This window comes from Aulonocara stuartgranti (genome assembly GCF_965226115.1).
Source record: "Aulonocara stuartgranti genome assembly, chromosome: 23".
NCBI classification, from domain to species: domain Eukaryota; kingdom Metazoa; phylum Chordata; class Actinopteri; order Cichliformes; family Cichlidae; genus Aulonocara; species Aulonocara stuartgranti.
In genome coordinates, this window is record NC_138958.1 from 26144562 (window position 1) to 26170571 (window position 26010).

A 26010-nucleotide genomic window follows, 5' to 3' on the forward strand; every position below is an offset into this window, starting at 1 on the left:
CTTCTGGATTTTTTTTTGGAAGAATTCTATAACATTACAAGACTGGTAAAATTGGGAGTTATTGTCTTCACGTTCTCAAGAAAATACCACAACCTGAACTGGGCTTTATTGGAGCAAAGTGCAATAAAATAGATGGATGTCAGCAGGTAAAACATGTCTGGCTCTCACCCACCTGAAGAAGCAGCTCCCCCTCGGGTATCTGGATCTCTGTAGCTCCCGTCGTCTTGCTGGCATTGTTGTGATCACTGCTCCTGTTCGTGCCACTGGATAGCCGGTTCTTCAATGCCACTGCAGAACCAAAGGGGACAAGTTAGTGATGACCAGCAAAGGTCCGGGTAAACCAGCTCCGAGTAATTCAGGAACAAAAATGGAAAAAAATGTTTTGCGTTTGAATTTATCCTTTGCAGCTGCATCCCGTAGTGAAGAAGCCGGAGGGTTTTCAGAAGCTTTGTTTTAAGATATTTTGACAGGAAGGCCAGTGGGAATAACAGCTTTACAGAAAGAGACAGAGAGTGACAGAGGGGGATTTCAGGACACAGCATAGAGGGAGTAACACCTTAAATGAAGGTGTGAAGAGGGAGAGAGCAACACTGTTTTTACACATGAACTTTGGATCATTTTGGGAGAATCAGGCTGGGATAGTGCTTAGTGTGTCATAACACAGTTGTAGTTCCTCAGATGCAGCACAGAGCAGGAAAATGTCTGCTTCAAAGACATTCTCAGAACTGCAAATAGTGTGTGAACTTTACATGAAGGAACTGCCATTATAGAGGGTGGAGGAGGCAGGACTGCCGTTGTGAAAAACACATATGAGGTATGTGAATGTTGCCTAATTTTAGCTAGAGAATAAACCAAAGCAATGATGGCTGATTTCTTAGTTTTTGCAACAAATTTTTAATATTAGACAAAAAATAACCTGACTGAATACAAATGCAATTTTTAAATGATGATTTCATTTATTCGGGGAAAGGATATCCTAATTTACCTGGTCCTGGGTGAAAAACCTAATAACTGGTTGTGGCACCCTTGGTAGTAACACCCCGCCCCGCGGGATTTAATAACGCTCCATCGTACCTCTTTAATATCACGAATGGAGTGGCTATGTTGACCAGCCCTCGGTGGTAATGCACAGCATGATGACCAAACACAAACCTCGGCATAGAGCCATTAGAAAGTTATGATTTTGGATGGAAACAACAGCAGTCTCTGCTGAATGAGGTCCTCCTGGTTATTATCTGAGTTATATTTCCAGAATCACTTCACAGGGATAGGAGCCACTTTAAACCTTTAACATACTTCTAGTATTGTCAGCAAAGAGTTGCTTAGATTAAATTAGCATGACAACATTGTGCTTTGGGCCTTTAATTCAAACAGTGACTCCTTAGTGAGCTGCAGCCAAACCTTTGTCTGCTGATGACTCAGACACAAAATAAAGCCTGTCGACTAGAGCTGGGCGATATGAGATTTTTTCATATCACGATATGTTTTTTTCATTTCAGGCGATAACGATATCTATCACGATATAAGCCAAATAACTATATTTGTAAGATTTAAATGTGCCGTTGCTCACAAGTAAAATGTGAAATAATCAGCAGCTTGTTTTGATTTAAATATTTATTTCTCATAATAAGTTCAACAGGGTAGATGTACTTAAGGAACATGAGACTTTTTCAGATAAATAAAGGCAAATATTGCAAACTACACAAAAGGCAGCCGCTAAAGCGTTTAAGTTTCAAAATAGAACAAATGAAACAGACTAAATTGTCAATTCCACTTAGAAACAAAATATTAATTCTAAAAATAAATCTTAGTTTGTTTTACAGAAGAACAGACAAAACTGACTAACTTTTGTCAATATCAAATAAACTGAGAACTAAAAGGAAATTCTCAATCTCTCCTTGTTGTATAGCTTATCTTTTCAAACAGTTTTAACAGTTACTTTAGTCTGACAAAAGCCGAATGACGAATTAGCGCTTCCATTCAGAGACTGAGGCTACGTCCACACGTACACGGGTATTTTTGAAAACTGAGATTTTCCGTTTTCGTTTTAAAAAATAATCCCGTCCACACATAAAGGCAGAAATGAAGGAAAACGCTGCTATGAACATGCCAAAGCAGCAGGTGGCGCTAGATTCCTAACCGTGCAGAAATGTTGGCCAATCAGAAGTCTAGAAGCCTCGGTGGGAAAAAGTAAACAAAGCTGGGGCATAGAAGCAGAACCGAGTCGTATGTGTGGATGGACAGTAACTGTGTGTATATGTAAGCATTTAAACACTGCAGAGAGTAGAATTAACAGTATTGTAGAAATTCATTTCACCGAAACAATAACGTGGCGCACAGTGTGACGTCAAAAAATGCGCACACCTTTGACGCTGCGTTTTCTCCGTTTTTCTAGTCCACACGTAAATGCAAAAACGGAGTTTTCAAAAATCTTCGTTTTCAGTGACCAAAAACGCCGTTTACGTGTGGACGAAAGGTGAAAACGCATAGAAAAATCTGCGTTTTCAAAAATACCCGGGTACGTGTGGACGTAGCGCATGCACCAGCTTATTGTATTTCCAGACTTGCTTTTGGCACAATTTACAGTGCACGCTACTCTGTTTTTTGTCAGACTTGAAATAGCCGAAATACCTTCACACTACGGAACTTCTATGGCTCTTCCGTTCGACAATCTCTCCGGCATTGGAACCATCATCTGTTTTCTCTTCGGTAACCTTCGGTCACGCTCGGTTGATTTTTCTAGTCGGCACACTCATTTCCTCCATTACGCGCTGGCTCCATTACCCGCTGGCTGCTTCCCAAACAAACACACGTGCGGCTTGGCACTTGTGCTGTACGTAACAAGTCACGCGACGTGACGCTGCGGCTGTGATTGGTTCGGCTCTGCGCTACTTAATTTGGATTGGCTGACCTTTTTTTTTTTTAAGAGGACAAGAGCGGCGAGGTCTATCGCGATAGCTTAATTTCTCTATCGAGTAAAATTTATATCGCGATACATATCGTTATCGTTCTATCGCCCAGCTCTACTGTCGACCATCAATTATTAAGAGCGAGACAGGGTGGAAGGGGGTTTTTGGACCCTGACGTCATGACTTGGAGCCATTGGACAAAAAACACCCCGAGGCAACCATGAGGAAGAGGAGAGGTGACGTGTTTGCAAACAGAGGTTGATGAAAATTCACAGAGGTTTCCTCAAGAGGTCCTCACTCGAATAGACACTGCAGTATGTGCACAGAAACGTTACAGTAAACAGGAATGCGATATTATCATAGTAACACATCAGTAACTGAGGGAGTTCATGAAGAGGCCCTTGGATGTCTTATTTTGTCGAAAACCCAAAATATATTCAGTTTCCAGCAAGGTCTAGCAACCTCCCAGGGTGCAGTTCCTCCAATGTCCACTTGGCTCTACCTGCACCTCAGTTTCCAAACAAGGGTCATAAGTGAGTAAATGCTTGTTTCTGCTGTTTATACAGTAGCATCTACACTCACTTTACTGCTCCAATGCCTTTCAGTCAGTTAGCAAGTTAGTTCAACTTGTGCTGCTAAATATTGGCTCTAAAACATTTTGTAGCCGCTTTACCCCACTCTTCTCATTGTATTAGAGTGTTTCATACTACCAGGTAGGGCTGCTCAATTAATCGAATTTTAATCACGATTACGATCTGGGCTTTCAACGATCATTAAAAATGACTGAGCCGATTATTAGCCCCTCCCTCATTTATCCGCGACACCTTAAAGGCCGGTCCGTGAAAATATTGTCGGGCATAAACCAGTCCGTGGCGCAAAAAAGGGTGGAGACCGCTGATTAAGAGGACCCGAGGGAAGCTCGGAAAGCTAAGCAGAAGTTATTTGGAGAGGAGAGTGACTGCCGCTGGTTGAAAAGAGAGTTAAAAAAAAAAAAAAACTTCAGTGGTGTTGCACACCATTTTATATTATTTTTTAAAGTCATTGTTAACCCTTTAAAGCCGGTCAGAGCAGCACGCTCCGTTTTGCGTAACTATTTTTAAATCCCTGTAGAATCTGAACCGTGTAAGCTAGCGCAATAATTTGTTTTGCATATGAAACCGGAGGAGTTGTACTTACATCTGATGCCATCAGCTTGTCCTCGGTCACGGTTTCCTTCCACATATAGCTTTGCAAAAATTGCATAAAAAGCGCTTGCAGGAACAAAAACATAATATTCCAGAAACACGCTTTGCCGTTCCTATCAGCTGTTCGTAACACTTCCCACAGTAAAATGATGCACCTGCTGTTTTCTTTGCAAATTTGCATCATAGGATTGTTTTTTGTTTTTCCTGCAGTATATAAAAATTGCTGTATCTCCAAAATAAAACTATGAAGACACTCAAAATAAATTTCCTGTGGTGGGAAACTATTTTTTTGCAACTTTATTGTATTTAAAGTTTTGAGGGATAAACCTCTTAAATTTCTCCAAGTAGAAATATATGTAAACAAAACAAAAGCGATTTTCAATTTTTTTTGTAGTTTATTGCACTTTTTTGCAATTTATGTAATTACTATGGACTTAATGCATACATATTATTAAAATATGGGCTATAACAGTTGTATTGTTGTATAGCAACTTGAAATGCTCCCACAAATGGCACTACAGCATGTAAAAAAAAATAAATAATATAAGCTCTGGTGGACTTGGTTCTATGGTAGGTCTTAAAGGGTTAAATAAATATCGTCAAATAATCATGATCTCAATTTCAGTGAAAATAATCGTGATTATCATTTTTGCCATAATCGAGCAGCCCTACTACCAGGCATGTCAAGAGTATATCCCTTTAGTGCTTAGTGTGTCATAACTGATACATACAGATTTTAAGATTTCTTTATAGTCAGTGTGATGCCCCCCCAAAACCTAAATAAATTGCACAATACATTGTTAAACAATAAATACTCCCCCAAAATTGTAGAGATAAGTTATGTAGCAAATATGATGAAAGCTAAGATTTAATGTTTTTTGTTTAACTCGTCAGAAGGTTCAATAAACGCTCGAATCATTGACTCATCTGATGAATAATTTGGCTTGCTGTGGCAAAATGTTTATTAAACTAGAAAAACACCCAAGAATGTTGCATTTTACTGTGTGAAATTGTAGTATTTTATTATAATAATATCAGGTATCGGTAGGGTTGAAAGCAGTACTCTGTACCTTTTACGGTACCAACTAAAATACTGAGTACCGATTTGCACTAAATTCAATTTTGGCACCCAAGCACATCTGGGTTAGAAGAAGAAAAAGTGAGACCATGTGATGACTCAAACCTGAACAAAAACTCGATGCAGGCAACACTAGGCCCTTCAAAGAATGTCTGTGTGAATGAGTCTTGTACGAACAAATCTCAAAATAAAGTAGAAAATCACTTATAGGTACTAGTAAGGTAGCTGGATAAGCAGTTCTATAAGTTTTATGATGGTTACGCTGACATTTCTTATCAGCATGCTATTTATGTTAAACAAACATGTTATGTCGGACAATATGTCTGAAATGTTAGCAGGTAAATGGTAAATGGACTAGTTCTTATAACTTTTACTATTTAATATTTTAGTACACAAACACCAGGAGACTGATGCTTACATCATTTACATCGTCTGACAGCAAAATGTTGTAAATAAATAATAAAACAGAAGTATGGACTTATTTTGTTTGAGAAAACTTTGAATTTACTATTTCAAATGAAGCAAAGCACCGGAAACAGTACCAAATTCCACACACTGGTACTGGTTTTGGTTTAGCTGCTTACCAAGCTAATTACTTTTTATTTGTATTTAGTTTTAATCTTTTATTTTCATCTTTAAAAGTACCGAAAGTACAACAAGTACTGTTTGAAAATGAAGGATTTTTCCACATTATGTTTTATGGATGTTTTTCCATGTGTTTTAATTTCTATGGATATTTACAAAATATCGATAAAGTTCAGTAAAAAACCCTGATATTTTTATAGGCAGGAAATAACCAGGACATAAAATGGTAACACTGAAACTTAAAAATTCAAGAATCCCATGGGTGACATCACAGTGGCCATGTCCATCTTTTACATACAGCCTATAGTTTTCAGTTGTAAAGACCTGTCACGTTAAAGTGTATTGATAAATGACTAAATTTATTTCTACCATTTATGATGACTTAACAGCTGGTTTTTGGACATACAACCATCTTCTTGGACGCTTATTCAATGATAGCAATCATGTGCTTGGAGGTCTAAGCTCTGACAGACAAATACACAGTACTTTTAAAGCTTTCTGTCAAAGTAAGCTATAAACCAGTCTACTATTGACATCAGAACATCAGCTCCTTCACCTGATCCAGAAAAACTTTGTTAGAAGACTTGCACAGAGCTTCGGCATCAGTTCACAAAGCTGTATGTGAGCCTGAATATCTGAGAGTCAGTGGATTTGTTTCTGACTTTAATCCAGGCAAAGTTGCAATCATGCTTCCAGGTCCAGCACTCAACAACAAGCAAACACAACAACTGTGAGGTCGACCTGCAGCTAAGACGACCAGCTGACAACAGAGGGATGACGACGCAAATGGTGACCCCATCTAATCTCATCCTCCTGCAGGCCCACGTTCACAGAGCGAGCGATGGAAATGAATTTTTCAAAGGTTCAGACGAGTGCAGAGGAGAGCACCTCCCTGGGGACAACAGAAGCAAAACAGAGAGCACTGTCTGCAAACTACAATGTGTTTGTGGGTGTGGGTGTTAAATTTTTATTTTATTATAAAGTTTAAATTATTAAAATGTTACTAAGCATTGGTGTTAAGCCACTTAACAGTGACCATGACCTATCGGCAACAGATAAACAGTATGTGAAAGTCATGTCCTAAAGAAACAGCAACAAATCCATTAAAGACCTGACACAGGACCTAAGAGATCCATCTGGACCTTCAGCTGATCATCTACTGTTCACTGAAGCCTCATCAGAAATTGTCTCAGTGGAAGGCTGGCTGTCAAGAGGCCATTCATAAGGAAGGGAAACAGAGAGAAAAAGCTGAGGTATAAAAATTACAGAAGAACTGGACTGAAAATCAGTGGAAACAGGTCTGATGGAGTGATGGATCTGGTCTTAGTATTCTCATCAGTATGTACAGAGAAGTTCAGGAGAGAGGTACAACAGTGAGCGCCTACAGCCATCTGTAAAACATGGTGGAGGCTCTGTCATGGTTTAAGCTGGATTTCAGTCACTGTTGCTGGAGATCTCAGAAAAGTACTGTTAGATTTTGATCGAACATGCAATACCATCTGGAAAACAGTCTAAATTCTTTTTTTTATCTTTAATAAAATCCAGGCTTCCATGAAAACAGAATTTATTAAATTTAACAGAGTTAGAAACTAGCAGAAAGTTAGCTAGCTAGTTTCCACCTAAACATGATAAAGCATGTTCTGAGAGATTTCTGAAAAATTAAAACGTACAGCTCTGCCATCGTTTCCAACATAAATGAAGACAGAAAACTACACAGCAGTGACTTTTTTAGGGTTACTGAAGTTGGACTAGCTGGTATATGATGATGTGCTACGTGATCGCTAGCGACACAGCTATGCTAGCATAACATAAACACAGTGAAGCTGGAGGATGAATGCCAAACTTTTTCCACTCGATAAAAGTTAACGCAAGGGTTTCTGGTGGTCAGGGACAAATGCAATTGCATGGCAGGATGTTGTAAACGGATCAAACTTCAGTCAGGAGAAGAACTGAGGTAATCCATCCACAATACGAGGTTAGTTATTGCCTTTTCTCATATTCCAAAACGTGCTTCGTCTCTTCGCTATTACTGTCGCCCGGCATAATTTGCAGAGGATATTGCTTGCAGCCGCTGCGATACTTTCGACCAAAACAGGTGCAGCTTGATGACATCATCAAAATGCGCTATCGCGGTAGAGCGGTATAGTCAAAATCTCTACCGTTGGCCAAATTCATATCATTTTTACTATACAACGTTTATACCGCCCACCCCTAAGTGGGACCCTATCAGTCACGGATTGGCAGAGAAAAGAAGAAAAGGCATAAAAATCCAAAGAAGAGCTTTGAATGTCCTTCAAGAAGCCTGGAGAACTATTCCTGAAGACTACTTAAAGACAGACTTAAAGGCCCGCGGGCCACATCCGTCCCGCGAGATCATTTTATATAGATTTATTATTATTGTTATGCATGGCCCGGCGATATGAGGCGCTAATAACACACAAACAACAGATCCCATAACGCAGCGCTGCAGCTTCCTTGCCAAACGCTAGGCTACTTGGGAACATTCCCGCGTTAATCAAGTCAAACTTCTGTTATTGCGAAGCTAGCCCCTCACAATGGCGAAGAGAAAAGTTGATTCTGTAAACAGAGCCTTTCAGCACAGGTGGGTGACTGAATATATGTTTACAGATATTGCTGGTAAATCCGTGTGTCTTATTTATGGAGCTAATGTTGCTGTAATTAAGGAATTTAATTTAAGACAACACTACGAGACAAAACATCAGGATAAGCTGAAAAACCTAAATGCAGAGCAGAAACTACAGAAGGTAGAAGAGCTAAAGAAGAATCTAACATTTCAGCAGACTTTTTTTCACCAGAGCAAAATCACAAAGTGAAGCTGTTGTGAAAGCAAGTTTTATTGTAGCAGAGGAGACAGCCAAATCAGCCCGGTACCACTATGAAGAGCTGCATGATGAAGGTGTGCGACGTCTTGTGTCCAGACAAAACGCACTTCATTCGTGGAGTGGAAATATTGGACATCAAATCGATGCACGGGACGACAGGAAAAGATATTTTTTAAAACGTATGTCAAAGTATAACCAACGTGAAATTGCCCTGGGACAAACTTGTTGGACTGACAACAGATGGAGCACCGGTGTTGTGCAGTGAAAAAAGCGGACTAGTCAGCAGGATGCGAGTAAAGATGCAGGAGTAGAACTGAACCGGTGAGTTAACAGCATATCACTGCATCACGCACCAGGAAAGGCTGTGTGGTAAAATCCTAAAAATGGAGCATGTAATGATCACCGTAACGCAAACCGTACATTTTATCTGAGCTAAAAGTTTAAATCACCGTCAATTTCAGTCTTTTATGTGGGAAATAGATTCAGAGTTTGCCGACATTCCTCATCATACAGAGGTCCGTTAGCTGAGTTGGGATAAAAATTCTCAATAGAGTTTTTGAGCTCAGCAAGGAAACCTGTCAGTTCATGGACATGGCATGTATGATGCGGTGAAGGCATTTCAAGTGAAGCTGTCACAAATGCACCAGTCCAACTTGCCTCACTTTCCCTGTTGCCAAGTAATGTTGAACCAAGTCGGCGCACTTTGCTGAACTGCACCTGTGCAGATTCAGATGGAGCTGCAGTGTAATGATACACTCGAGGAAAAGTACGACACTAAATGGCCCGCACAGTTTATTAGTTCCATTCCTGAAGCAATGCCCCAGCTCCGTCTACATGCGGCTCCAACCTTGTGTATGCTTTCATTTATTTTTTCTGGGGTTTTTGGCAGCATGTTCATATTTCTAACTTGCATAATTTTGACAGGATATATTTTTATGAAGAGCAAAATATTTAAAGTTAAAGTTAATTTTTTTAAGTTTATTTAATCTGGGCTAATATTCCTGTCTGTTTTTAATTCATATTTATGTTTAAAAAACATTGTTTTAGTTTGTTCAATAAATGTTTATCTTGTTTGGCCCGCGAACTAAAGTGTGCCTTGAGTTTTGGCCCCCTGTGCAATTGAGTTTGACACCCCTGGTGTGAAGCTTGCACAATTGGGGTGTGAATCTGTTCACACATGTGATGGCCAAACCCGTGGCCACACTCTAAAGTCGGTAACTTTTGTATTTTCATTCTTCATTTGAACATAGTAATACATTTTAGTTGCCAATAACTTCATTGATTGGTTTGGATACATTTGTTCTATTTGTAAGCGCGCACATTTAGTTTACTTATGTATTCATACTACTTCATTTCTTTGCTTTCTGACTAACTTTTGTCTTTTTATTTCTTACCTGCCATCATCCCTGGGAGTTGCTGGACAAAAGATGGTAGCCAGGGTTTGAAACCATTAAATACAAAGGAAGATAATTGGACCACACCACCACTTCCTGCTGAAGGGGGGAATGTGTGTTTTCTTTACTTTAAAAACAAAGTATTTGTATTTAATTAAATATTTGAGTTTAGGGTTTAATGGGGTTTTTGATTTTCTTCTTTAGTGTTTAGTTTATTAACAAACCAGATTGTACTGCATCGTTTGTGATTTATGATTGTGTTTGTTTGTTACCCCTCATGTGTCACAATGGTCTGATCAGCCATTATATATACCCTTGTATGTCATTTCATGATTTAGGTCAATTATGTATGTTTGGGCAGTCATTTGGTTTGTTAAGGTTGCAGTCTGTGCCTGAGTTCAGTTCAGTTTTGTTTCTTTGACCTCTTTTATGAGCTCAACATTTATTAGTCTTGTAAATATAATTTTTGGGGGTTAAATAAATGGAAACTATATTTTTCTAATAATTCCTGGGCTCCTCCTGTTTTTCAACTCGGTCCATCACATGTGGTATAAATAAACAACCTGAAAAGGTTGCTTGAAGTCCTTGATTTCAATTTCACCTGTTTTAATGACCTGCAGGACCCCTGCATCAGTTTCGTGTCCTAAGAAAATGCAGGTAAAAATCAAAGGAAATACTCCTACTTTAAGGACAGCTCTGCATGGATGTGAATGTGGAACAATTTGATGAGAATAAATATGAATAAAATCATATCAACATGAAACAGCTGTGTAGTGCAGCAGCTGTATTTTCTTCTTTGATAGTAAATTTGCTGACAAGCGTCTTTCAAGTTCACGAGTTTTGCCAGATGTCATGAACGCAGCATCGAAGTCTGATGTGACATTTTCTTCTCCTTCATTTGCTGCTTCATGAGGCGGAATGAAATCTGATGCACAAAGACATAATCACAGAGGTTGAAGGGAGAGTTGAAAGTTCACTTGAAATGTTCTCAGTGTTTGTGATGGGCTTACAGATTTTTGGTTGGTATCGGTGTAATGGAGACTTCACAATAAGCTGCGCACAAAGTAGGTTGTAAAATCCACTGATGAAAAGTTAATAAAGTGATGGCACTGTTTTCTCTTTTATGTATATTCAGTGAATGTATATATGTTTTTAAGCCTTTAAGTCTGGATCTAACCGAACCCAAAGGGGAAAAGCTTCACACAACAGCTTTCCCCCTTTGGTGTAAAACTATTAAGAATTATCTTCATACTTTATAACCCTCAAATAGGGCTGTGCGATATGACCAAAATCTCATATCCCGATATAAGACATCTATCGTCCGATAACGATATAAATCACAAAAATGTAACATTTTCTGTAAATTCTGTGAATCTCGGGCAGCTCGACTTGCGTGGAGTGTTTCCAGCTGGGCGTCGTGTACCTGGAGTCGAGTGTTTTAACTGATGCATGAAACTATACATTTTTAGACATAAGTTGTAACGGCCGCCGTTTTCTTTGTGAGTATTTATTACACGGCGTGCTGCGGGGAAAAGCCTGTTCTAACGTTTGAGTCTACGGTTTATTTTTTAGCACCTGACGGCTCTTTTTGCTTCTCATCCGTAAATACTCTGCATACTCTTTCACGTGATTCAGTTTATTTTGAAAAGTCTCAGCAGGATCTTAAGCTTTATTGGTGGAAAGGTGGAAAATAAACAAGCGGACACGCGATGGTTTTACCGTCGTTGTTGCTAACGACAACGCATAAAAACAGGCGCTTGTCCGTCTGTAGTGTGGTTATATAAAATATAAGAGAAAGAGAGAACTTTAAGACATTAATATAGCAACAACAGTGACCGTCAAAATGATGAAAAAATATTGCCGTAAACAGTTTATTTTGCGACACGACGAAACAAACGATAGCGTAAAATGAAACGATAGACGTTTTTATATTGTGTTACGTTCCCCTGGGGGGGGGGTCTAGGCGGTGAGGGGGAAGTAACAAAAGTGACCGGGTCAGAAAAAGGAGTCAAGGAGGCGAAACAGTTAAATAAAACAGTTTTATTGAAGTAATTCAACTAAAAGAGACAGACAAGCCGTTATCACCATAAAACACCAAAACACAAACAAAACTCAGGCGTTGGTCAAATAAAGCAAAAAGTCAAAAGGAAAGCGCAGCTCACTAGCTGGAAACACCACAAGCCACTCAGCTCACTAGCTGGAAACCACTCTACTGGCACTCTGGCCCAGAGCTCACCCTGCTCTGGGCTTAAATACCCTTAATTGCTGATGGGAGTCAGCTGTACAGGAGGGAAAGGTGGCATCTCAGGCAGGGGAGGTAGTGGGACACGCCCACACAGGCACCCTCAGGAGAGAGAGAGAGGCTAGGGCCGTAACAATTCTCATCCGATATATATCGTTATATCGAACAGCCCTACCCTCAAATGTAACAAATCTAATGGTTAAACCTCCAAAAATGGACTATTCTAAGAATGATGTTGGCCCTTTTTTAATTCTGTAGTAGCAATACATCTCAAAGAAGTTGGAACATGGGCAACAAAGGACGGGCAAAGAAAGCGGCATAAAAAGAAACAGCTGGAGGCACATTTTGGAACTAATTAAGCTAACTATCAACAGGGCAGTAACGTGACTGGGTATAAAAGAAACATCTTACAGAGGCAGGGTTTCTCAGAGGTTGAGCAGGGTTCACCAATCTGCAAAAATTTGCAGGATCTCCTGTTGTGAACTGGTGTTATATGAATGAAACCTAAGGTAATTGGAAAAATGTCAGGAACATTGACTGTGACCCAAACTGTTTATGTCACATATCGGAATCAGTTGATAATTTCTTGATGCATCCCTAGGAGTGAATTTGTGACATCACAGCACTGCAGATTCTGCTTTGTTCAATCAGCTGCCCCCTTTCCTCTTCAAAGGCTCTGTAAAGCATCCATGAGTGGATTATCCCGCTGTGTTTTCATTCTCTGGGGCTTTCATCTCATCTCTGTTAACTGTAGTGCTCAGTTTGCTTAGACGTACATTATTGTGTGGCTGAAACCCAGGTGTTAGGGTCATCTCATGACCACAGGCACGGGGAGCTGACCTACAATACGTTTGTGCTGTGCTACAGCATGAGGATAGGGGGGTCACTCAGGGTTCACGCACTTGTATGGAGATGCTTCTGCAGGCTGTTTTTGAAGCTTCTGTTGTGCATTTTTAGCTCTACAGAGGATTTGAGTGGAAGAGTTAATAACTCAGTAAGTTCCCCAGGAGACAGTGGCATAGCAATACACTGTGTAGAGTGGATCAGGTGAGCTAAATCATCCAAACTCATACTTATCTGATAACTAGCTAACACTACAAACCAATGTTTTGATGCATACTCAATGATCCAGGTAAGTAAATCCCAAAAGGTTGATTCTGTTCATCTGGACATAACGTTTTCAGTGGGAGAAACGTTTCGTCACTCATCCAAGTGACTTCTTCAGTCTCAGCCGACTGCAGGATTCCCCAACCTTATAAACAGTACATTTGCACAGAAACTGAAACCAGCCCGCTGAATGAACAATGGGCTGTGAGGTCAGGGTTGGGGGCCATAAGCTTTGTCCCAGAACACGGAGCAAAAGAAACGAAGAGAGAAGGAAGTAAGTAACCCAGACAGATCCAGAACTCCAGCATAGAGGTCAGAGGTCACAGACAGAGTCCTTTTCAGGTTACCAAAGTAAATCCAGGTAACTCATCTAATGGTGAAAGTAATGTTTCAGTCAGGGCTGGGGGGGGGTTCTCATCTGTGAATAAAAATGCATTTTACTTGAAACAAGAAAAGAAAATTTTATTATTATTTTATATTCAGAATATCCCCCAGATCACTGTGAAAGTTAGTAATAAACAAAAATGGCTGAAATACTGTTGAATTGTATCTGTATTTGTTATATTTACAACTTACAACTGCTACTTCAAAATATATATATGCACTGAATCATAATGCAGGTAAAATTTACGTCATTCTGGAGCTTTGTTTGAGGAAATGTTCTCTTACTAGACCTCCCTAAATTTTAATTGAATACTCCTGCTGTGAACAGTGTGTTTTGCAAGACCACGATGAAATGTGTGAATGTATGAAACGCTGAAACAGCACTTTTGTGTCTTTTTTGTCATAATGCACGTCCCTAATAACTACACACACACACACACACAACTCACAAACTACAACATATCATCAAACTATTGTTATGCAACACTGTGATAATGAAAAAGGATGAAATTAAAGAAGGCTGCAAGTCATTCCCTGTGTTATCTGAGATTTGCAGCGCAGTTTGGGACGAGTGGTTCCTTCACAGTTAAAAGTAATTATGGACACAGACTCCTTGTTTTACAGTCAGTCGCTCTATTTTGGGTCATGCTCTAAAAAACTCAAAGATTATTTTGTAAATTTGGCTCATTCTAAGTGTGAGAAAAGAGAATTATCCAGGATATCCAAGCACTTTGTGGCTTTATATTTATCATTTGTGGCCGTTACTCTTTTAAAATGTTGCTCTAAATATCTCTAAAATGGACAAAAATGCAGGTTTTAAAAACCAAAATAAGTCTACAACACACAGATTTGTGAGAAAACAAAAAGCCACTATTAATGGTTCAACACACGATTTAATGCATCCTCAATATGTTGAATGAATAATGAAATTAAATCAGAAAATAAAGCATAAAGCAATAAAGGTTATTATTTTTAGGAGCTACGTCTGTGTACTCTGATGGCCATATGTAAATCCTTTTTGGTTAGTCTCATTACTTAGATTAAGTTTATATCAGTTTATATGAACACACAAAATAATCTTGCATAAACTGGCAAAGTCGCGTTCTCCCTCACACTGACTGACGCTGGAGGATTTTTCAGGCTGAGCAGATTTCTGAGGGCTGTTTGTTGTTTTTGGACAGATGTACAATCTGCTTTTAATGGATAATCTGTGAAAACATTCAGCGCTGCCTCACACACACACACCCACGCGCGCACGCACACACACACAGAGTAAAATCCATCTGCTATGCCTGTAAGCCCGCTAACTCCTCGACAAAGCTGATCCTTCTGCACTTTTGCACTTCTTAAACAGAGTCTGAATCACAGACGCAAGGGTCACCACCAATGTTCCCTCTAAGTTTTCATGTGTCTGAGCAAACACACAAACTCCCTGAGCGGTCCTTTAGACGTGTGAGGACACGCCAGCATCGAATCCATCCAAGTTACATGGTTTATTAAAATAATCAAATTACAGCATTTACATTTATGTTAGACTACTTTTAATTAAGTGCTTTAGCCCACTTACAATTAAAATTTTAAAAAATCTTGTTCATGACTTGTGTAGTATGTTAACACTATTGGAAGTAAAAATAACATGAACTCCAATTTTTAAAACGCAACTTTCTTTTTTAAAAAAAAAATAGAGCTCTGACTTGTATTATGAGTATGAGTCTGTGGTCTGGGAGAGAGTCTGTAGCTCTCTGTCTGCAAAATACAGTATATAATGACCAATGTTGGGCAATTAATTATATAGTTACTTCTAGAGCAGAGCGATATGGCCAAAAATATTTATCACGATATATATTTGAAAATTTGCGATAACGATATAACTGACGATATAATTGATGCGAGACAAAATACAACTCCACAACATTACTAGCGCAAAAAAAACCCATCCATTTATTTTCACTTAAACAAGCAGCTGGTTTTTTTATGTGCATTACAGTGATATAAAAACGTAACAGTGCAAATGCAAATTCCTTGCTGAAGGTTTAACCAAAAGGCATTTCCAGTAGAAATGGGCTGACATATCCTGAGCATAACCATGTATAATATCCACTGAAGTTAAAAAGAGCACCACCAACCACAATCACTGACACCCTTACAAACACCATTGCCTTCATAATCAAGCATTGAGCCTCGCTATGTTGTATAAACTCTTCAGGCTCAACGTGGTTGAATTATTAACTGCAGGCAGCTCCTAAGTTACTCTCTGTGAGGACCCAAATATAAACTCCTTAAACAAGAACAGGATATGTTTCTGTGTCCTTGCTACAGAGTTCCTGCACAGCTTTAACCTCCTAAGACCTGAACTCTTCCATGGCATGCATTTTAAATTTCTCTTTGATATTTGGGCATATTGGGACCCGATGAATGTAAAAACAAGGAATCACCAGATTTTTTTTAACCCGATTTGTACATTTGTTTTAAATTTTGATAAAACAGAGGCTGTATAATGTCCTCGTAAATGGATATCAGACCCTTGTGGAGCAAAATTTAGTATTTTGATCTAGTCAATCCAAAATGTTATGGCCACATATGTGGATGCCAGGTCCTGGGAGGTTAAAACGGCAAAAGTGATGCTTTTAAGTCACAATTTTAAAGGTAATAGCTAAAAGTTAGAACTTAGCTGTATTGTTTTAAGCTGCCAGAGAAGCCAAATTACATTTTTGAAAATCACTTCAACAAGGTGCTGGAAACATTCCTCAGTCTGGTCTATATAGACATGATAGCATCACACAGTTGTTGCAGATTTGTTGGCTTCACATCACAAAGGTGCTATCTGGACTCAGATCTGGTGACTGTGGAGCCCATTTGAGTACAGTGAACTCATTGTCATGTTAAAGAAACCAGTTTGAGATGATCTGAGCTTTGTGACATGGTGTGTTATCTTGCTGGAAGCAGCCATCAGAAGATGGTACACTGTGGTACAATACTCAGGTAGGCTGTGATGTTTAAATGACGTCAGTTAGTACTAAGGGACCCAACTGTGTTTTGTTCAGTTTTGGTGAACCTGTGTGAACTGTAGCCTCAGTTTCCTGTTCTTAGCTGACACGAGTGGCAACCGATGCGGTCTTCTGCTACTGTTGAGATGCTCTTCTGTATACCTTGGTTTTGACAAGTGTTGATTAAGTTTCCTTCCTATCAGCTCACAGCAGTCTGACCATTCTCCTTTGACCTCTGACATCACCGAGGCATTTTCAACCAGAGAACTGTGGCTCTTTTTCACACCATTCGCTGTACACTCTAGAGATGGTTGTGTGGGAAAATTCCACTACATCAGCAGTTTGTGAAATACTCAGACCAACAACAACAACAGCATGTTAAAATTTGCTTAAATCACCTTTCTTTATTATTCTGATATTCGGTTTGAACTTCAGCAGGTGGTCTTGATCACGTTGCTAAATCCACTAAGTTGCTGCCATGTGATTGGCTGATTAACGAGTAGCTGAACAGGTGGACTGAAAAAAGTGTCTGGTGAGTGTATATATTGCATCTGGTCAGATCTAGTCTGCACTGTTTAGCAAGGTGTGGGTTGTAATGGAGGAAGCAGGATTTTATTTAACCAATGACAGAGTCCCAAAGAGGACAGAAAGGCAAGCAGCAAAGTCTGCACTCAAAACATGGAAACTACATGGGAACCCCCCCCCCCCAAAAAAACCCCTCGTCTCCTCTGTCCTCCTACCTGTGACCTAGACATTAGTCTTACTACAACACACTGAAGGTTTCAATTCCTAAAATGCAACTGAAGGACAAAGGAGAGAGGAGGCCACAGGAGGAACTGTAATCACCCAACTTAGTCCCAGCTACCTTGCATCAGAGCCTCACTTATATAAAATCTGGTTCAGCTCCATCACAAACAGCTGTGTTAAAGTGACTGATCTCCCATCTGATGAATCATTTCTTTGCCTTACAACAGTAAAAACCTTCCTGACTCTCCCATCTGCTGGCCCGCAGACCGCCTCTCTGACCTCCTTTCTGTGTACTTAAAACCCTCTCGGCTCCATTTCTGTCTGCATGCTTTCTGCCTCAGTGTCTGCAGGTTCTTTGTGAGGTGTGAAAAGCTACTTCAGGAGGCGAGGAAGGAAAAGGGCAAAGCTGACACTTGCCACCTTCTCTTTCTTTCTGCATCTATCTCAAGTTCAAGATGCATCTTTTGTACTTTTTTAAGTCGAGATCACTTCACCCTGCAAAGATGCAGTCAACTTCCTGTGAGGAGCTACTGGCAGCTACAGCAGAGATGCTCTTTTATGGCAAAAACCATAATAAGTGTAAGCACATGTATTCAACATGATTATTCAATAACCTGACAAACACCACACAGTGATTGAATTCTTTAAAAAGTATGGTTTTGGACTTCCTTGAACTTAAAATATAATAGAAACGATAAATAAATGAACAAATAAAATTGGAAAAAGAGGTGGTTGTGAAGGAAACAGGACTTAGGCCTAAACTAGATGATGTCTTGGACCACAAAGAAATCCCACAGCTGACTTTCTGGACTTATAAATCATGCACACCCCTTGCTTTTACAGTGTTCATGTTCCGCCGTTTAGTCCACCTTGAGCAAAGGTAACTTAAAGACAGCCCTTGGTCAACGGGTAAAAGTAAAGCTCAGTGTTCCTAAAGGTGTGCAGTGTTTCCTACCTGAGAAGAAGCTCTTGGTGCGCAGGTAGCTGACGCTGAGCCTCAGGATGGACAGCTTGTCCAGGCTCGATATAACATCTTCGGGGAAGGGCAAGAGGCTGGCGAGCTGGTCCAACTCCGAGTTCAGGCGGTCACGGTGGCGTTTGGATGGGTTGGATTTGGCGCCTTCGATGGGGGGCGGTTTGACTCTGGAAATCAAGACATTTTTACAGTTTTCCTGGATCCATCTCTGTCTCTCTCTGGCTTATGGGAGCATTATTGAGGCTTCCCACGCTCTTTTTCATTTTACATTTCGTAACATAGACACACACACACACACTCTACACTCTCTCTCTTTCGCTCTCACACACACAGACACACATCCCACAAGAAGATTGCTGATTTATATACCTGTGCATTTTCAAATGTTTGAGTTACAGGTGTTGTATGTTTGTTTTTCTTACAGGTGCGGCAGTTGGTGACACATTACACATTTCTATTTTGTTCTGTCCTTTTATTACATCTTACCCTAGTTCCTGTATACCACATATAATGTAACAACTTTAAATAACATGAAGAGAAATGAAGCAATGAACCGACAAACCCTGAACAAGATAAATTATAGAGCTGACGTTGGAAAAGCAAAATGTGTTTGGCACAACAATGCATTCAGATCATAATTCTGATTGCCAATATATAAATAAAATCATATATATATTATTTGTTTGCCACTATATTGGTATCAACATTTATAACGGCTGATAACTGAAAAGTAAAAAAGCGAAGAAGAGATTCGAGAATTTCGTTGCATAGTTTGTCCACCAGAGGGTGCTCTGCAACTTCCCTGTTTGCAACAACTAACATCTAACATTATCATAGTAAGGAGTCATAAATTCCTACATGTAGCAAATACTAAGAGAAATCTATTTGTGTTTTGATTTTGAAAGACAAAAAAATATCAACTTTCATATCAGAATTTTAAACGGCCAAATATCGGTATTGGTATCAGTCTTAAAAATCCAAAATCCTATATAGTTGTGCACTTAAGGACATCTGTGAATTCTACAGATGGCACTCACTGCATTTTTCACTGATTTTGTTTTGGTGTGGGGCTCAAAGCCACATGTGAAATACAATACATCTGTCTGGATGAGAGGCATATGTCAGATATTATTTTCTTTTGCTTCTGTAATTCAGGGTCGAGGGAGCCGGGCACTGGTGTCTTATGAGAGTCTGTCCCAGCTATCTTAGGGCAAGACACGGGGGTATTACCACACCTCTATTTGGGCATCAGCATAGTAATTCATCCATCCATTATAATTGTTATTTAATAATAATAAAAATAATAACATTATTATTATTATTATTATTATTATTATTATCCATCCCCTGTTAGCAATAATATTAATATAGTAACTGCTGTAGCAAAAAAGAGTTTCCCAAATACAGGAAAAAGGGAAGTCTTTCCGGTCATCTCATAATCTAAGAAATACATTTTTTATTACAGCAATTAACAGACCACCACTAGTAAAAGTGCACTTTTACTACTACTACTACAAATAATAACAATAATAATAATAATAATAATAATAATAATAATAATGATAACAAAAATAACATGGAACATTGCTGTCAGTATCAAAAGCTAATATTGGTTACTACTAAACAATTGTTGCCTTTTTATTTGTATCCATCGATCTGTAACATGCCAGTGACACTATAAATTTGTAGTGTTTTAAATAAACATTTAAAAAAGATTTTTTTTGTGCCTGTCTTCATAACATTACAATAAATACGACCAATATAATATATATTTCATATTTAAATAATGATATAATATTTGTGTATAAAAATAAAGCTTACAACAGACCCATTTCATTACTACTTACATGGCGTTCACGATAACAAATATAACGTACCCTTTCTGGGCCGGTTTTCTTCTTTTCCGCGCGGCATACATCTCGCTGATTTATTCACAGTGAAGCTGGAGGAAATCCATCAAACTGGTCCAGAAACCGCGGATCACCAACACCTGTTCTCACCGACTAATGTGCAACATCCCGGGCCGTCACCGTTAGCCAGAGCCGTGATAACGACAACTACAGCGCTAATTCAAAGGGCTGAAACAGACGCCACAGATAAACTCACAGTGAAGCTGAGGCACCGAGGCTCCCGGTGAGGAATGTCAAAGTAGTAACGGTACCGTCACCGGTTTATCCCGTCCATGGCGCCCCGCCGGCGGCTCAAATCCAGCATTAAAAACAAACAGTTTGAGCTTCACATCCTGACACATCAAAAAACTGTAAGAATCGTCGATAAATTTCAGTTGTCGTCCTCAAAGCGCTCCTCCCTGTTTGCTGTCTCTCTCTACTCTGCTCTCTGACCGGCGCGCGCTTCCCGGGCACCTTTCTGGGCACTGATTTGAAGCCGAGAGCGCGCTTCGGGTCAGAGGTGACGTAAGAGAAGAAAAAAAAAAACGTCGCCGAGTTTTCATTTAAAATGTAAAAAACAACGTTTTTCAACATCATAAATGTACATGTTGTTGTTTTCTGATGTTAAAATTCATTTCCTTGTTTATGTTTTTTTGTTTTACAAAATATAACAAAGTATGAACCACAAAGTTTTTCTGGATTATTATTATTATTATTATTATACATTGTTTAAATACATTTTTATACATTTTTTGTATGTTTAAAAATTGCAGTAAAGGTTTTGTTTGTTTGTAAGAAAAACAATAACGATCAGTTGAATTTAAAATAGCAGTGTTTTAATCGGAATTCCAACCAGCACTTTTTTAAAGCTTGCAAGCTGCAATTTATTTTGCTTAAGGATTTGTACAGCGAACTCTATATGAGTTCTTTAATTGTGTTTCAAGGGCAATCTTAAATGTTTCAAAATCAGAAAAATGTCTTCAATTTTAGAAGGATTCACTCTTAAATTAGGCTTCTAAGATGTCAAGTTTAAAAAAAATGTATTTACCAGCAACTTATTTTGTGCTATTGCTGCATTAAAGGTCGATTGCCTCATGTTAGCATATATACTGGAAAAGCTTTAGCTTTTTGAGCAATTTTAAATACATTTGTTGTCACAATTTTAATTTTATATCACAGTCAAAACATCTATCTGTCCATGAAGCATACAACTACGTATGTATTTATTTTTTTTATAAATATATTTTCTAGCCCTATTTGCAGAAATCATCAACTTAAAGTTTAACTTCAAGGAAAAAGTCAAACTTACCAAAATAGTTACACTGTCATCTAGTGGCCACTGTGGAAACCATCACAACAATCCAAACCAGTAATATTATATTATATTGTATTATTAATCACTTTATTCGTTATTAATTATTAGTTAATATGTATTTATGAATTTCAATCCACTGTTTTATTTTTAATCCCAAATTTTCCTAAAGGAGGTTTAGAAAAACTTTGTTTTCACAAAAAAATAAAATAAAATATAGCAATTGTGTGATCAGATCACATTTAATTTATATGGTGAGCATGTAAAGAGTCAAACACTCATACACAATTAAAGCCAAATATTGACGGCAAAGCCACAAGATATAATAAAAAAACATCATAACAGGAGGTTACATACATATGCAATGTGCAGAAAATGTACAAAAAAATGATAAGTGTGGGTCATGTTAAGGCAATACAATATTAAAATACACAATATATGACAATACATACTTTGGAGAAAAAAAAGCATAAAAGGACAAATATATATATTTATATACAGTTACACAAAGATACTGCATTTGGAGTCTTGGCCTCCGACGGATTGAAAATGAAAGTAGAGTAAAAGTACAAAGTCAGTATAATGTAGATAAAGCAACAGGAGATATTTATATTTCCACTTAGAGAATACTTTATGAAGAAAAGCTCTGATTAAAAGAAGAGGAGGAGAAGCAGAAGTGCTGTGAAGAACTATTTCTGTACTGAATCTCCATCTCCACCCGTGAGTGCTGATATTTAGTTTTGCTTTCATGGCTTTTGGTGAAACTGCTGCAAAAGTTCACAACGACGTTTACACAGGCATAAACTTGGAGCTGCATGAGGTCAAATTCTGGTGCTTTAGAGCAAGCTGTAAAAAACTAAAAAACACTTTCAGATAACTAGCGCCTGAGCGATATAGGGTTTTGAAGAACGATACCAATACCGATATTGGTAATCTAAAAATCCAATATTGTGATATACTGGCAGATTTTTTTCTTTCAGACACATGAAACGTCAAGAGATTTTCCTAACATTATTATGTGTAGTTATTCACTTATTCTCTGACCAACTGTTGTTTTGTGGGGTTCCACACATGTATTGTAGTGCGTGGGGCTGGACGGCGCTAATGTGTTAACGCTCTAATGCGGGGCGATCCGCGTTAACTCGCTAACGGAGATTTGCCGCGATAATGCGGTTATGGTGTTAACGCCATTTTAATGAGATTAACCCTGACAGCACTAGTTTCTAACCTTGATGCCACTGATTTAGTCATGTGAACAAAAATTCACAGCTCAGAACAGGTTGCTTTGTTTCCTAAACTGTTTTAAACAGACAGTCAAAAAGAGGTCAATTTAAAAGACACTATAAAGTGTGAATTCTTTTTTTTTTTTCCATTTTTCTCTCATTTAAAATATACAATAGCTGCCTCTGAGTGTTTTACTTCTGTGTTTCAATGTTACTCCGATAGCAAGAAATGAGTAAAAGAAGAAGAAAAGACACAAAGGATGGAGGTTTGTTGTGGGTAACAAGAAATCTGGTTTTGTAAAAAATCCTCAGCTTCAGTTTTTTTTTTAAGATTTAGTTGTTTGGATTTACAAAAAGATAACAATAAAAGTTTTTTAAAAAATCTGAACTTTGACTCAGTTTAAGTTTTATTTTAATTTGTTTGATTTTATCATTAAAACATTTCGATATAACCTTTAAATGACATAATTAAAAAACAACAACTAAGTACTAAAGTTGTCTAAATTGTTCTCAGTTTTTTGTCTAGCAATAGTAAGTCTCGGACTTCTCACTGTGCTTTGGCAAGTCAAACAATTTAAAGGAGTAGTGCAAAAAAAAAATCTCAAATAATGGCTAAAGCTTCAGTCACACAGGCAAACAATGGTTGCTTGCAGTTGCTGGGTGAATCATTTGTGCCGAAAATCTCCTTGCAAGTGCGTTGGTTGCTAGCAGATTGAAGCATTTGATGCTCACTTGTCTGCAAAGTATTTTAGTGGTAGTGAAACTGTAAAAAAAAGTTGTCATTCATGGAAACAATAGGTGACTGCAGCAATCTGGTAACGATCTAAACAACCACAAAGAAGTTTTTTGTGATTGATTGCAACCTCGAGCACCGCTTGTTTGGAGAATGCATGCTTCTCCCTAGTGGCTGGAGGTTATTTGGGCCTGCGTGACTTAGTTAAGGCAAGGGCAACTTTGGTCTTCTAATTAATCTCTACTGACTGTCCCTTTAAAGTTCCTGTCAGTTTAAGGCACGATCTGCAATTTTTTTCCTGGTACAATAAAAATAAAGCAACAACACAAAAGGAAAAGGAAGGAAAGAAAACTGGCTCAGTGACAAAGCTCTTAAAATATATCAACAAGCAGCTGTTTTCACTGAATTAAATCTTACGTATGGTCTGTTAGTAGGATGATGCCGATGTCTGGTTGTGCATTTCTTTTCGTTTTAAACTATAATAATTTTCTACCCTGTCTGCAAAGCAAATCTCCCTCACTGGGACAGTAAAGACTTGAAATGAACTGAATCAGGATGCCTGTTCAAAGGGACATAAAACAGCAATGTTTAAAAAAAAAGTTGGTATATGCTATCCTTCTGAGCGTTCAAATTAGCAAAGGTGTTGAAATTGTGTACATTGCAGACGGCAGAGGATTGACAGGCAGTTGCCTCAGTGATGTTTCCTTTAACTTCCAGGTCCATCTGTCCCACCCAGAAACGTCCCATCCACACAGTAAGGGGATTTTTAAAAAGAATAAAAAATAAAGGAGAAGGGAAATCATCTGCTTTTTATTACAACAGGGGGAAGCTAACCCAACCAGCCAGTCCTCATCTGTGGCGGAATATATACATGACCTTACTAATATAGTGATCTTCCTCTTAATTAATTGGTTTTTAAGGTGCAATTGCTGGATAGCACCACCAGGTGGAGCCTTCTTCCTTTTTTTGCTAAGTTTCTGCCAGCTGTTGGAAAACCTGTTTTCAAAATTTGGGGCATTTTTTTGGTTTAAAAACTCATTTCAAATATATTAAAACAATTTGAGTTGGTTAACTGGGTTTTGGTGGCTGAGGTTTGATTGGTTGGTCATGTCAGCTTCACCTACCTCTGATAAAAAGCAGCGCCCTTTAACTTGTTTCCATCAGAGGGATCAACTCAGTCAGACTGGACTCATTTTGGTTCCCATACATCCAAATATTCTCGCCAAGCAGTCGTTTTGCATTGGTACAATCCAACCACATCCGAAAGAGGAATCCAAGCTTTTATCCTGATTTTTCGTCCTGTTGAGCCACCCTGAACCAAACATGAACTCTAACAGCTTTCATCACTGTTTCGTCATAAGAGAAAGAAAAGAAAACAAATAAAAAGAGGGAGGGAGGGAGGGAGGGGTGTCTTTGATTGTCTTCTCGTCCATTTTCTGGCACTTTCTTATTCTTCAGTCTTTTCCTTTCAGTTCAAGTTGAGATCCTCTGCCGTCCAGAAGTCACAGCGACTGATTCCTATTTATTCTCTGAGTAGCACATGTTCCCATTGGGCAGGGAAGGGAAGGGGAAAACTCCGTTCCCGACAACTGGACGGTTGTTCATCTGTGTGACGACAAACGACAAGTTAGAAGGACTAATTTCTTCAGACACCACAGAAAGGATGCAAATACAACCTACCAACACTAACTGATCCGACAGTTCGACTAATAGTGGACTTTCATGTTTAAAATTCAGCTGAATTTAGTTTTTTAAACATAAAAAAACAACTGTTTCTAGACCAAAATCACCCAGACATGAAAGGACTTGGAGTGCCACTGTATGCGGATGAAAAACACTGACATTAAATTTCTAGCTGTGTCAAGAACACATCTGATCGACCCCTCTGTGAGCAATTATAAGCTATAGCAGATACACCAAAGTCATGTGTATAAAAATACATCACATAAGACAACAGTTATAGATTCTAAAGGAGAAAAGTATATAGGACATTGTAATTAGAGGCTGCAAAGCTTTCCCCACGAGGGGGCAGTGTTTTACCAGAAAGTGTTACTGTAGTTGCCCCTGTGTTGAGAAACACACCACAAAGACGTGCTTGCTGAGTTAAGTGATGACTTTAAATTGGTCGTAAGTGTGAACATGAGTGTGAACAGCTGTGTGTGTCTTTCTGAGCTGGTGCCCCTCACCTCCCGCCCTGTGACAGCTGGGACTGGCTAAGTTGTTAAAAAACAGTTTGAAAGGTCATCTCGTGCTGCAATTACATACAATGAGTTTGTGATAAAGACAAACTGACACAAACTAACACCAGGTGATGTGAACAGCGGCGAAACCACATTCACGTGAGTTAAAATAATTCAACTTCTGACTCACAAAAATCCATCAGCTGACATTCGCCCGAGACCACCGGCAATCAGACC

The 26010-nt window shown here is 38.7% G+C and overlaps 3 protein-coding genes across 5 annotated transcripts in view; all 3 read right to left on the reverse strand.

Annotated features, from left to right (window-relative positions):
• The window catches only part of LOC309701330 (glutaminase kidney isoform, mitochondrial), a 226636-nt gene extending 222124 nt beyond the window's left edge, over window positions 1–4512 (reverse strand). Inside the window, exon 1 of the mRNA XM_082525454.1 lies at window positions 4086–4512. Coding sequence (XP_082381580.1) covers window positions 4086–4087 — 2 coding nt within the window. The 5' untranslated portion in view covers window positions 4088–4512. The remainder of the gene's footprint in view (window positions 1–4085) is intronic.
• ahr1b (aryl hydrocarbon receptor 1b) overlaps window positions 1–20838 on the reverse strand; it is a 64017-nt gene extending 43179 nt beyond the window's left edge. Inside the window, exons 1-4 of one of the 3 annotated variants that reach the window (XM_082525443.1) lie at window positions 20543–20838; window positions 20314–20439; window positions 18416–18603; window positions 173–288 (exon numbers count right to left, since the gene is read on the reverse strand). In XM_082525443.1, coding sequence (XP_082381569.1) covers window positions 173–288; window positions 18416–18603; window positions 20314–20354 — 345 coding nt within the window. In that variant the 5' untranslated portion in view covers window positions 20355–20439; window positions 20543–20838. Of the gene's footprint in view, window positions 1–172; window positions 289–9993; window positions 10521–18415; window positions 18604–20313 lie in introns of those variants that run through there. The other 2 variants (XM_082525444.1, XM_082525445.1) reach the window with 2 other exon arrangements.
• Window positions 20839–21860: 1022 nt separating this feature from the next.
• Window positions 21861–26010, reverse strand: part of ahr2 (aryl hydrocarbon receptor 2) — a 98005-nt gene continuing 93855 nt past the window's right edge. Inside the window, exon 11 of the mRNA XM_082525442.1 lies at window positions 21861–25198. Within this exon, the coding sequence (XP_082381568.1) occupies window positions 25112–25198 (87 nt within the window). The 3' untranslated portion in view covers window positions 21861–25111. The remainder of the gene's footprint in view (window positions 25199–26010) is intronic.